At 42.5% G+C, this 14268-nt stretch overlaps 1 protein-coding gene across 6 annotated transcripts in view; it reads left to right on the plus strand.

The window, feature by feature from the left end:
- TMTC1 (transmembrane O-mannosyltransferase targeting cadherins 1) overlaps window positions 1–14268 on the plus strand; it is a 214995-nt gene that overhangs the window by 145898 nt on the left and 54829 nt on the right. For all 6 annotated transcript variants that reach the window (XM_073222795.1, XM_073222798.1, XM_073222800.1 and 3 more), the window contains one exon: window positions 5315–5428. In XM_073222795.1, the coding sequence (XP_073078896.1) occupies window positions 5315–5428 (114 nt within the window). The remainder of the gene's footprint in view (window positions 1–5314; window positions 5429–14268) is intronic.

Here is a 14268-nt window from a genome sequence, read left to right on the forward strand (position 1 = left end):
GGCCAGTTCACTCGATGTCGTTTTTACTTAATTCCTTGCTCAGCTGATATGCAACCTGTATTCTTCAGAGGCAAATAACTGAAACAGGGTTGGGATATCAATTGAAAAAAAGGGAAAATATTAGAAGAATATAGGAAAGCACACAGAGTTGAAGGGCAGGCGAAGAAGCTGGCGTGGAGCATATGGGACGCAGGCGTCTAGGAAGTCTGTCGCAAGAGCACTTGGGCACCCAGTGAACAAGCAGACGTCCACCAGTTTCTTCTACCTTCACATCAGAGTCCTCAGGCTGAGCTTGAACTTAGGTCACGTGCCTGCCCTTACTCCCCACCAGGGCAACAGAATGACTGATCTGGCCAAAGAAACCCCTCCGACTTCCACAGAGGGAGCTACGGTGGGCAGAGTGCCTTGGCCCTCCCCCAGGACGTCACAAAGCGAAGCTAGAGGGAACTCCCTTCTGGGCTGTCAAAGATGAATGAATGAACGAATAAGCAAATCACACAAATGTTCACTTCTTCTGCCATTTTAAAAGAATGTATCTGATTTTGCTACTTGGCTACTCAACTTTCTCTTAATAGAGAAAAATTAGTTTGCATGTGTATCTTACCAATTGATTACTAAATGATTATCATCATCTCATTGGGCTCTCTAGGGACCTGTGGAGGCTTTTTATGTGGGTTTTTTGTGATGAATATTCTTCTACTTTTAGGCTTCAGATTCTGCTCAGTCCCAGTCTTAACCCTTCCCCTTTCACTCAGGTCTCACAGACCACAGTGGACTTGTTCTCTTTGACTACCCAGAGCACAGGGGCATGGAAGTTCTCTAATATAACTTCCTCTTAGTCTCTGGTTGCTTAATTTTTGTTTTCTTTTGCTTTCAATAGTCGTCGCTTTTATGAGAAACTTTAAAATGGTTCTGCTCTGGGTTAAACCCTATGCTTTAAAGGTCTTAACAGAGGTCATGTCTCCTAATGATGTTTACTGCTTAATCAAAGCAACTTTGTGGATGGATTTTGACAGGCAGCCATTTATTTCAGTGTTCAAACCTCTACAGCCAATTGTTTAGAAAAACAACAAAGCAAAAAGAGAAGTTCATGGACCTCGGATCCAGAGGCTTCCGTTCTTTTAGGTGGAAGTCCGCAATAAGTGAACAGTTAATTACTAAAACACAACCAATCCACGTGTGTGCTTAACAGGACTTTGTGATCTGAAAGGCCTTTGGTGATCAGATGGAATTTTGTATAATGTGCAGATCAAAGCTATTGATAGTTTTTAGGAAACTTGGTCTATTATAATTCGTCTGTGTCCTAAGAAAACTTTCAAGAATCTGAGACTTTAAGAATATTTTTTTTCCTTCAAGATCAGATGTTTGTATGTATTCATCTATGCTGAGCGACGTTCAGATCAGTTGAACAAACATTTCCAAGAATCTATGCAGCAAGGGAGGATTATGGGTTGAGTGTGGGGTCTGGAGGCAGATTTTCTGGCTCAGCTCCAAGTTTCACCGCTCAACAGCTGTGTGATTGTGGACAAGTTATTTAACCACTCCATGCCTTAGTTTCTTTATTTTTAACATTTAGAAGAATAATAGTGTGTTTCTTGTGGGAATACTGTAAGAATAAAAGAATATGTGAAAGATGCATAGGGCAGTGTGGTAAACACTACGTAAGGGTCTCAAATTACTGTTATGTGCTGGGTTCTAGGATGAGAGAGAGATGGATCATCTGTGAAGGAACTTGGAGCCCGCATGGCAGGGGGGGGGTCCTGAACACACTGGAATACAATCTGTCGCAGGTGTATACGGCATATACACGTGGTAGAGGGAGAGGTAGTGGCGACTAAGACCAACCCAGGCCCTAGAGGACTGTGTCCTGTAGTCCAGAGCTGAGTATATACGGATGAGAAAAACTTACATTAGCCGTGGCCAGAACTGGGAACTGGCAGAACTGAGTATGAAAAATTTATAAGAAATCTAGATAAGGTGGCATTCTTGGCAGAGCGCTGTTCCCATTTTCTCCTCTGTTTCAAACAATAAACCCCCCAACCGTTCCTAGGACACAGGGTGTCTTTAAAGCTCCCTAATGATGGGTGGTGATTTTGCTTGGCAATACTGCAAAACAGCCTTACAGAGTACCTTAGGACAGACCTTGGTGTTGGAGAAAATCCCAGATTTCTGTGAAGTCCTAGCCTTTCAAGCTGAGGCCTCCTCTCACACAAAAAAATCCCAGTGTGTAGTGTATTTTTAGGATGTAGAGATGCAGGGGCCCCTTGCAGCTCTGTACTTCTATTGGCAAGGACCTTCCTCACAAAAGCACAAGAACCCAATGCTTGTGTTCTCATTAGAGGCCCAGAGAAAGTAATTGGTCCATGTTGAAATAACTGCAAAAGAGAAGACAAGTAGTGACTCTATAGCTTCTTACTCTGCTGATGGGACAGTGACTGCAATGGGGTGTGGGGGTGGGGGACTTGGTAATATGGGTGAATGTTGCAACCACAGTGTTGATTATGCGACAACTTCGTAAGATTGTATATCAATGATACCTTAAAAAAAAAAAGAAATAGCTGTGAAGACGAGGAGCCAGGATTTGGACCCAAATCTGATGTACAAGAATACATAAACTTTGCTACACCTATTTTTTACTTCAAGTTTTCCAATCTAAACAAAATCCAGTATAGAAAAGAGAGTGAGAGAAAGAGAGAGAGAAGTTCATAATCATAGCTGCAAAGTCTATTTTCCTTAATTCTTATAATGAGAAATTATATATAGTAAGAGATTAACTGCATAGCCTTAATTGTGTCTGGTTGCACCCCAGAATCTTACATTTCTTTTTGAGTAAATAATACATGATTTGATACCCTCTACTTCCTTAAATTTTCAGAATACTGGGAAAGACAGTATATTGACTTTTGCATCCAGTCCAGGTACTCTGAATCCCGTTCTTTAAGTGATGCATGGGCTACCTGTGAAGAATTCATGCCCAGATAATTCTCCCCTTTGCAGGAAACACTAGTCTCTTTCCTTCTCTCTGAATTGCTGAGCCAGAAAGATCAGCAGACCTCCCAGGGCAGAGAGTTTAAACTAGGGATTGGCAAATTCTTTGGTTCAGGGCCAGATAGTAAATATTTTAGTCTTTGTGGGGCACATGGTCTCTCTGCAGCTACGCAGCTTTGTCACTGCCTCTGAAAAGAGGTCAAAGACGGTAGGTAAACATGTCGGTGCATTGTGCCCACAAGGCCCTAGTTTGCTTACCAATGATGTCAATGTTATGACAGCAACATTATAATGTTAACTAGTGTTCTGGTACCTTTTTGGTATAGCGTCAGTAGGAATGATCCTGACCGTATACTGGCCTTGATTGAAATCTCCACTCAACCTTAGCAAAGGGCCTTAATCTCTCTGCACTTCAGTTTCCTCATCTGTAACAGGGGAGGTATAACTGGACTACACAACTACACATCTGGTAGGTTATCGAAGGGACGAAAGCAGAGAACCCTTGGAAGTGGGTCCTTAGCCCAGCTCCTGGCTCCGGCTGAGCATGCCATTGAGTACTGGCCGTCCTCAGTGGTGGTGTGAAACCTCGGGTCACAGCTGAGGAAGCCCACAGGGTCATCTCACTTCCCTTTCTGGTTAACCTCTATCTGAACACAACTCACTTTATTTTTTTGATGTTTGTTTTCTGATCAAGAATTTGGGGACAGTTTTCCTGGTCTGTTTTCCAATGATGCCAGCAGAACAAATTATATTCTACAAACTTGGACATCTACCTGATAGAAGTGGCTTTTTTGTTACTTCTGGTATTTTTCGAGGTTCTGCAAATGAGAGGCATGAGGGAGGAATACACGTGCAAGGATAGAGATCCGGAGTTGAGCAGAGACTTTTTATTCCCAGTCATTGTCACTGGTAGGGCTTGAGGTCCAGCCGTGTCACTTAGGAATGGTGCGCTTCCTTGAGAGTAAGTCTATGTGAGACTGCACGTCTGTGTCAAGGCAGTTGGGACTCCTGAATCATGGTCCCAAGGAAGCAAGGGGAGGAGTCCGTGCCTGGGAGGCCCAGAAGTCCAGCTGCTTACAGCTACGTGGAAAATTTTGCCTTTGGCCAGTTGTTTATTTTCCTTTTCTCACAAACTGTTCATTGTGAAATGAGAGACTGGAAAAACACAGTGGAAAAATACCACAGAATGAGCAGAAAGGTCAAAAGCAACAATGGGAAAGTGGTGTGTTCTTAGAATTCAAGTCACTCCACCCACATCTGATTGCCTGTTGGGATATTATTACTTCCCGTCGCTGCACCGAACAACGCCCTGATCCCAGCAAGAGCCGCGTGTCCGCAGGCCCAACTGTCTGCTCCTCGACTGAAACATAAATCAGAGTAACCATGCTAACCCTGCAGAGGGTAGGGTCAGTTTCAGTGAATAGGCCGGTTACATCCATATTTAATCCATAGGAGTTCCAGGCGTTTTCTTTCCAAGTAGCCCTCAAACCCACCTACTTCCAACCTTTCACTGCCACCAGCTCCTTTAAAGCAAGCAAACAAGGGACCCTAGAACCAATCTGCTTGGGTCAGAACCCCATCTGCCACTTAGCAGCTGTATGACCTGGTGCAGATGAAATGTGTGAGGCACTTACAGATGACAAACAGATGCCCTCCTGCCCCTACCTGCTCCTGGTATTGTCTTCAAAGAGTATTTGTTACCCTGTACGGGTTCCCCAGGTATTGTGTTATGGCAGCCCAGGCAAACTAGAACAGTAACCATTACAGCAAGGTTTTTAACCTTTCTGAGCAAAACCTGTTTCCTTATCAGCAATTTACACAATAATTATACCTGCATTTATTTTTTTTAAAATTAGCCCAGATTTAGTCCTTTTGAAATGTTGATTTTCAATAAATTAACTTAGTAAAGGGAAGCCAGTCTACAGTCATCCCTCTTGTAATGACTTATTTTTGTAGGCAATCTCAATTTTTTTAAAAGGGACGCAATAAAGGAATGAAGGCAGCAAGGGAGGGAAAAACTGAGTTAATCTAAGCATGCACATTTGTTCTCCAAATAATTCTGTCTTCCTGTGGCCTGCCACCCTGCTTCACAGGCAGTTAGCATGCTTGTATCATTGTGTGTAACTGGGCGCTGCCTTCATTGTTTTCCATAGAAGCATGTTTAATAACTCATACAATTCACAAATTGTGGAAAACTTGGCTTGGATGGATGCAACAGACATTTCAAATACAGGCTTATGCAACGGTGAGTAAAACATGAAAGAAACCGACAACATTCCTAAACAGTATTTTTTGTTGATCTTTTTGAAAAAAATGTTAATTTTAGGTCTGGAGTCCAAACTCTGCCCCACAATGCCAAGGTCCACTACAACTATGCCAATTTCCTGAAGGACCAAGGTCGGAACCGGGAAGCCATCTACCACTACAGTACGGCCCTCAAGTAAGCATCTGCTCTTGTGGTTTTCAGCCCTTGTTTATTTCACTCACTCCTCCCAGTATCTGGGGGGCCAATAAACTTCTCTCCCCTTGGAAGTGGTTTACATCCTAGACTTCCATGCTCTGGCTCAGTGTTCAAGTCTGTTGTAAATGTGGGAATTCTGTCTTGCTTCTGACTCTGGTGTTTTCTCGTAAAGGTTTCCATGGCTGCACGTTATGCGAAGAAGTGATACTCAGTTGAATACATGCATGCAGGCAAACAGGAGTTGGTTGTCAGAAATATACTTGTAATGTCTCAGGAAATTTTCTCCAATGAATTCTCCCCATTGTAGGCTTCCCACTGTCTGGATAGAGTTATTTGAGGTCATCTACAGAGAGAAATGAAATACCCTGAAAGTTGTATTAAGTAGAAGAAAATGAGAAAACACTTGATTAATATTTTGGGAATATGTTAATAAGTGGTGTGTGTTTGTAGACATATGTCTATTTGCCTATATAAATATATAAATACATATGTGTATTTATTTTAAATACATACATGTACATGTATAGATGTACACATGTACAAACACACACATATTTCAATATGAACTACTCTGACCTCTCTTTGTACTCATGGACTGGAAGAGATTATTTCAAACATGACTTAGGTATGATTAAGATAAGATTTAGGGGGTGCATGACTTTAGATATGATTAAGGTAAGATTTACGGGTGATAAAGAGAAACTAAAAATGTAAGCTCTGCATGACCAGCGGTGGTCTGGATTGTTCTTAGGTACTGTTTTCAATTGCAATTCCTGCTTTCAAGATGGTCTTCTCTAAAAGATCCCAGATAATAAATGTACTTAACCTGAAGCATATAGAGCACATCATAATCAAACACAGCTTCACAGCCTCCAAATGTAGAAAAGTAAAGCAAGATGAATCCTCTTTTTTATTGAGTACTACGAGGCTCTTGGAAGCTTTTTGAAGAGGTTTCCAGGCCCCTGCAGATTTCCCCACATCTGAATTTGTGAATCCTTTTCCACTTTGGAACATGCTTAAAATATGTACACCAAACAAATCATACATTTTGCTGAATATTAGGATTGTCTCAAAGCGTAGTTCGAAATTGTCATTCTTAAAATAACTGACCTTATTTTGAAAATTATCCTCTTGAACAGTGTTTTTACATGCAATAAGTATATTGCTCATCCATAAATACCTTTTAGACTTTAGGGCTTGTTATGTAGTATTCAATATGGCAAAAATTTTAAACCAGACACCCATGTTCATTCTTAAAAACTCTTCCAAATATTACACGAAATGTAAGTCCCAGAGAAAAATTGTAATTGAGCTTTTTATGAGGAAAATAAGTTTTTATTAAGGAATAGAAGACAGTTTTTAAGACTTAATAAAGAACTACATTCTTTCACTGTATGAATTGGAAGACAATTTATCCAAATGTTTACAGTGCTTATCTCTGCTTGGTGAGATTATGGTTTAATTTTTTTCTTGGTACTTTTCTTTTGTGCTCCAGATATTCCACGATGAGCATGTTTTACTTTTGTAATGAGGAAATGTCATTTTTAAAAAGGCATATTCCTTCAAGGGTACAAATAAAATGTTTGGGCTTTAATGATTAATTAATGTTTCAGGATTGTAGGTGACATTCTTGAAGGCAAGGAAAGACCAAAGTTTGCCCGAAAAATACTGGTTGGAAGGAAGTATGTCGGGATCTTTTTAAATTTGTTTCATTCTAACATACTGCTTTCTGTCAAGTTCAAACCAAAAAATAAGGCAGGCCCTAAGGCACAGCTTGGGGCAAAGGTATAAATTAAGCAAAATTTGCTGGCAGCCGATTTTACAGGATTATGGTAGCTCTTTGGGTACCACTGCTTGTTTCTATAAAACAATAAAAAGAAATGTTTGCTTCAGCAACTGTGCTTCAAGAAGGAATATGTCCCTGGAGAAGTAGGAAAAAACAATTAAAGCTGTAAATATACTGCATGGTAATTAGTGAAATATTTCATCCAGAGTCCAGGCTCAAAATAAAGTGTCATCACTACCATGTGAATACCTCTGTGGTGACTTTTTAATGGATGTGAGGTTTTGTATTTTTTTTAATGTAAATAAATTGTCCATCTTTGTGTTAGAAAAGGAAAATACCAGGACTATTTATCATTTTGATGATTATCTATCCTAAGTGACTAGAAGATTGCCCTTATTTTGACATTGTTCCTTCTTTGTGGAAGCTGCTGACACGGGGTTTCCTTCCCCTCTCAGCTGCTGCATTCTCTCCTCACCTTCAGCATATCTGGTGTTTTCTATATTTGCATATAGCAAGAAAGAGAATAATTAGGGAAATGCACGGTTAAAGGCAATATTATCAGGAATCGGCCCCAAGAGTTTTCCATTCCTGTTGTAATGACTGTGTGGATCCCAAAGGCAGTGGTGAAATTAGTCCTTAAGGTTGTATCCATACCAGTATTTCTTTGGCTGGCTGGACAGTTCTAAAAATAGCACTGTATCAAGTTGGGAGTTATACATGGCATGTGTATTCTGCTTCTTGTAAACTTTATTCTATTTTTTTAAACAACGTGTTCGTACCACTGACTTCTTTGCCTTTTGGGGTGCCTCATTGATTGCATTTCTGTATTACAAGGGAAATCTCCCCTGAAATGCTGCAGCTGAAGCTTGGGATTCAGATTAAGACCCAAGTCATCAAAAAGAAATGTTAGAAGTTTCTCTCCTTCAATCCTTGACAAACACAGTGTTAGTTTCACTTTGCTATGAGGGAGCAGCTCTCATGTTTATACCTGTTGGGGTATGTTTAGCTTAGGATTCTATGTGCTGGAAAATCAGACCACTGCCATATGCCTCTTGAGCCTCCTGACTGTCCAGGCTTCTACCATTCTGCCTTATAGGACCAAGTAGGAAGTCCAGAGACCACCCAGCACTTCAGCTCCTCTGCACAGAAACTGCCATGAAATAACACATCCCAAAAGCCCAAAAGGAGGGGTAGTGGCCTCGCCTGAATCAAGTGCAGAAGGCACTGAATTTGTACATGCCAGTGGTTTGTTGGTTAGCTTAAAAAGTCAGTAAATAACTAGAGAATTATAAAATAAGTTGTGCACATTCTTGAATGTTTTATTGTATCCTGAAAATTCACATGAACATCCATTCACCAGTCTTCTAATGCCAAATCAAGTCCTTTTCTTTGAGGAAGTCTACTGATTAGAATCTGCAAAAACCACATTCATAATCCATCGCTAGGATGATCGATTTTGATACTTTCAAGTGGAATTAAGACTGAAGGTTTTTCTGATATTTTTCTTTTAGTCTTCTATAATTAACTTTACATCTAATTTAACAGCAGTTATTTTGAACAGTTTTCCTTTTTTGAGTATTTCCAGAGTATTTACTTCGTTTTCATAGAGATAATCCTCTTTTTCACAGGTTTTATCAGTTTACGACATATTTCATTGTATTGTGCAATTGCAATGAAAACTACAACTGGAATAGATTTGTTAATAAATACAGCTGACTCTTAGCAGTCATGTAACTCAACTCATAGAAGCAAAGGGCCCAGGCTTACAGAGAAAGTTTATTAAGTTGTGGGTATCCACCAATATGTTTTCTAGAGAGTAGAGAATATTTGAAAATCTGATGTTACAATTAAGAGGCCATTTTAAAAGGGTTTTCACTATAGGTGACCAAGTCATAGAAATTGTTTTTCATCTTTTATTTAAATTTCCTGCACTACTCAGTTGCTGGTTGGTTAAAGTGGGCTGGTCGTCAAGAACTCTGCATCTGGGAATGAGAAAAGGGGTTTGGCCAGGGGGTTCAGGAAGGTGTCTCCACTGTCAGCAGCCAGTTGTCCCCTGTTCCTCTGAACATTTGCTCCCTTAGATGTCCCTTCCTCCCAGCACACTGCAATAAGCTCCTGCCACATGCTGATTTGCTGATGTGTCCCAGGTGGTTGGGAATCAGCTGTGTGTAAGATTCCATCTTGATAAAAGGGCTGTGAGCCTCAGTTACCCAGACAGCTATTTTCTTTCCACAGGTATGGTTTCAACATGAAATACCCAGGAAATCATCTAAGATTTCCCCCCTCCCATAGTCCTATCATGCAGGAGATACATCGCCCTGCCCTGAGGGTATTCAAGTGTGCTTGGGCAGCATAGGACCCTTGGAGCAGCCTGGTCCACTCCTAGTGTATCTATTGTTCGTGTTTTAAACAGAAAATCCAAAGGGAAAGAAAACGGCAGCCACAGGGGGTTGAAGTCCCTGGCCAGGCTCTTTCCTATTGACATAACTAAAAGGGGAGAAGATGCTTACAGTGGCCCTGTGCAAAAGCAATCTGCCTTCACTATTTAATTAGCTAACACATGAGCAAGGATGGAACTAGAATCTTTCTGATTGGCATTTTTAATGTATGAAAGAGAGACTTGCCATGCTAACACTCTGTGTTCCCTCCTGCGTGGGTAACAGACTGCAAGGAGATGCCATTAGAGGGTGATGAGTGTATTTGGAAAAAGTGAGTAATAAAAGAGTGAGTGCAGAAGAAACGCCATATCATTAGAGTCTAAAGAAATCCAACTATGTCTCATTAACCTGCTGTTCGGTGCTGTCCTGAGCTTATCAATAAGATTATTATAATTCCTTCAAAAAATGCCATCTATAAAACTGGTGGAGTTTGAACTTTAAAAAAAAAGTCAGCTTTTAATGACTATTTTTAAAATCCTTCATTACACAGTCCATTTTGAGTGAACATTTAAAATAACTCTCATGACTACAGGTGGCCTTGGATACCAGCTGCCATGCATTTCTGGAAAGAATTAAAATTCCAATGCCGTTTGTTAGCCACGTTTGCCAAGTGGAGATGAGTTCTGCTGGTGTCGTATTATCACTTTTAAGAGTCTAAATGTGCTTTCCAGTATCACAACTAGACATCTGAAATTTTTTTGTTTCTTCTTATTGATGAAATTACATTCTCACTATATATATTTTGTGTTAATTATGTCTAGCAGTTTTACTTACTGAATGCAAGACATCAAACATTATTTCACGTAGAATTTTAGTCACATTGCAGTCATACTTATGGACCAGATTTCCAAATGAAAGTTCCATTAATTTATATTGAAAAGCATTTCTCTGTCTTTTTTTCCTGTCTTATACCACTTTTTCACTTCAAAACCTCACAGAGGTTCCACAGGAAACAGACTCTAAGGCAGAGGCCTGCGTGCAGCAAGTGCATGAAGTGCCCTCTGGAACCCCAGGGAAGCAGGCCAGGCAGAGGGATTTGTTGACACATAGTGCAGTTTTGGGGCCTCAGTTGACCCCTGAGCAGGCTCTGGGGCTGGAATGGCCTCTCAAGGTTGTCATGAATGGAGGCAAGAGGTGGAACCTTTACAGCCCCTTTCCAACCAATCACTGTCCCCAGACAGGGTGGGCAGCCGGAGAGAGGCCATCACCTGAGGCCTGGAGCCATGCCCGACTCAGCTGGGAGCTGCCCCCACTGGGGACACCAGTGCCTCAGTCTTGGGGACATCTGGGGGTGTGAAACAGCATCCACTCCCCCGGCTTAATTTCTGATGTCTGAAATAAGTAAATATGACTGTTTTCACAGAAAAGCATTTAGATTTTCTGTGAAAACGAAATTGGTGTTATCCCCCTCATAGGGTTGGACTCTTATAAGTTAATTCAGACACTTGCAGCAGTGTCTAAACGCCTAGCATGGTGGTAAACTAGGCCAATGTTACTAACATATCCAAAACCCGACCACTTCTCTCCACCGCCACTGCCCACCGTGTCTCCCTTAAATTTCTCCAGGATCCTCTGGCCTCCCATTTTCACCTCCCCGCCTCGCTTTCAGTCTGTGCTCAACAAACCGGCCACAGGAATGTTCTGTTCATAGCGATCCTGGGCTCAGAACACTGCTGGCCCGCATCTCACTCACAGAGACAGGCAGGCCCCGGGGAGGGCTCCTTGCTCTGCACCCGGGGGCCCTTCTCGGACCTCATTTCTAGCACTTTGCTTGTTAGCTCAGCTCCAGCCACGTAGGGCCCCGGGCACACGCCCCTTGACCCTTAGCGTGTGGTTTTGTTGGCCACGCCGTCCTGCTCAGAGCTAATTCCTTTTGAGCTCCATTGCTGTGTCGGCTTTTCTTCTATTTCTCCGCACTCTCCTCTACCCGCTTAATGGAGGCATTCTCCGGCCTCTCTCCCGGGCCGTCTTCTCTCCTCAGTCTTTCCCTTTTCCCCAAGGGTTTTCTTCGGTTCCAAAAGCTTCAGTGGGCATCTGTGTGCTGATTGCACTACATACCGTTGCCCTGACTGATCCGCAGAGCCATCTCTCCAGCTGATTGCTGGGCATCTCCACATACTACCCTCCGCATCTGAAACGCACCTCACCACCTTCTCTCCAAAACCTGCTCCTTGTCCTTCACTGTCCTCCTTTCTAGTCTGTGCTTAACCGGAGCGAACTGTTCTGTTCCCAGAGTTCATTTGGTTTTGCTTTCTCTGAAACACCTTCCTTCTTCTTCCTACTTCTACCCCCTCCCCTCCAGCCCCCCAACCATCACTCCTCCTCCTGGTAAAGCGTCATCTCCTCTGGAAAACCCTTGGTAAATATGCCACGGCTCCGTTTCTCGGGGCTCCCCCCAAGGGCTCCTGTCACCTCAGGCCCACCCATTCTGCCTGGCCCCTTTCTGCCCTGTATGCTCTCCTCACAGTGCGTTCAAGTTAGTTGGTGTCCTTTTCCCTCCATCTCCTCTCCTGTGGACATTCTTGACACCTAAGACTGCCTGCTCTGTTCTGCCGCGGGCCTTCGTGAGTGCTTGATAAATGTCTGTTGAAAGAAAGGTGGACTGAATATGATACATAAGACCTCGACCACAGGCCCACTGCAGTCAGGACACCACCGGGATGACAAGCAGTGTGTCTCCATGGGAGGGACATTCCCTGATGGACGGAACACCGCGTTGTGCAGGGCTGTCCTGCACGTGACAGACATTTGACACCTGGCTCCTGCCCATTATATGCCAGTGGTGACCCCCATTTCTGAAGTGGGTGTTCACACCCTCTTCCCTCCCCACCCCTCATGATTTCCTTGGTTGCAGTTAATTGGTGAGGGTTATGGACACACTTTTCCTGGCCACCATTGTCTTTTTTCCAAGTTGATCCAACCAGACTGCCGTTGATGCTGCAGAGCATTAGTGCAGAGAGGATCCCACGCGCCCGCTGACCTGTCACGTGGGACTTTGAGTCTCCTTAAACCCTGGAGGTAACTTTTAAAACTGCACGTGTCTGAAATTGCATTTGGTGTCCAGCGTTATCAGAAAGGCTTGGAGGAAATTGCCCTGGTGCCTGTGGGGCTCATTTCCCTCAAATGATGAAGGATTAATGGGCTTTGGAGTCAGTGCTTGACAAAGAACATGCCTACATTCTTAAAGTGGGTAGGGTCACACGTCCTTCACATCTGAGAAGCCACAGCCTGGGAGAAACAAATGGATGCAAGATGATGGAGTGTTCCCTGGGTTAGTGGTGAAGAAATAACAGAGGCTGTTTTGACTGATAGGAGCAAGTCATTGGCCTTTGATGGCAGTGAAGAAAATGATTTTTTTGGAGGATGGGAAATCCTTATGAAGAAACAGAGCTGGCAACTTTGGCCTGGCATGAGTTTATTAGGGCTGTAGAGGGAGCCGAGTAAAACCACCCAGAGGTCCTTCAGTTGACCCCGAAACATAAATGTATGTAGGGTGACAGGTAGCATGGTGGGTATTTTTACCCACCAGCTTGTTTGGCCACACTGAAGGTCTCAGCATATTGGTGACCTTGTTATTACAGAGAAAGCAACTACAGGCCCCACGTAAATTCCAAAGCACAGCTAGAAAGCCACCCATGGCTGCTGACTCCAAATACTGTTCTTTCTCCACACCAGGCCATTCCCCACCATCTGCCACAAAAACCAAATGGCACCAGGATCGCCCCAAGCCTCTGAGCAAGGTTAAATTACATTCACCATTCTCTGTTTAGAAGAGTGGAGAAGTATTGAAGTCAATACATTTCTCGACCACTAGAGTTAAATTCTCAGGGATCAGAAAAACGCAGCCACTTAAAATGACTCATTTCCTGAGGGCACCAGAGAGCAGGGTTTTACTCTATAAATTGTCTTGGAAAATCAATTGGATGGAGCCCTGGATCACGCTGGAGGTCACCCACTGTGAGAGGTCAGATAATGTAGGGGGCCCCACATGGGAGAGAGTGTCCCATTTGCCTGGATTGCATTTGAGGTTTTCTTCCAAGGCTGCCGTAATGGACGGGAAGGAGTATAGTGCAGACAACGTGCAATTTCAAATAATTACAGAGGCAGACCAATAACTAACGGCAGTGTCACCCAGGGCAAGGTAGCGACACGATGATTCAAATTTTGTAAATGAAAGAATCAGCACTTCAGAAAACCAGAGACTAATGTGATTGAAAATGTGCTGCCAGCTTCTGAAATGTTTACTTGGGTATTTTTTTAGCCTACTGGAATTCAGGTTTTATGGTTGAATTTTTTCCCAGACATATTTTTCCTTTGGATTCTTTTTTTTTTTTTCCCTCAACAGGAAATAGAAAATAAACATTTGACCTTAGCATAGTTAACCTCAAATAAATTAATGTGTGGAATGAAAATCAGACAAATAAATCAGGGTGGGTATATTCCGCAAGGAAATTGCAAACTGGAGCACATGACATATTACTGAACAATGCGGTGCCTTTTAAGGTGTTCAAAAGCTAAGCATCCTTAGCTTTTGAGCAGATTGCACAAAATTTATAGTAAATGAAATATAAAACAAAAGTTTAGTTAAACATCTT

Source organism: Manis javanica, chromosome 15, assembly GCF_040802235.1.
Source record: "Manis javanica isolate MJ-LG chromosome 15, MJ_LKY, whole genome shotgun sequence".
Classification (NCBI taxonomy): domain Eukaryota; kingdom Metazoa; phylum Chordata; class Mammalia; order Pholidota; family Manidae; genus Manis; species Manis javanica.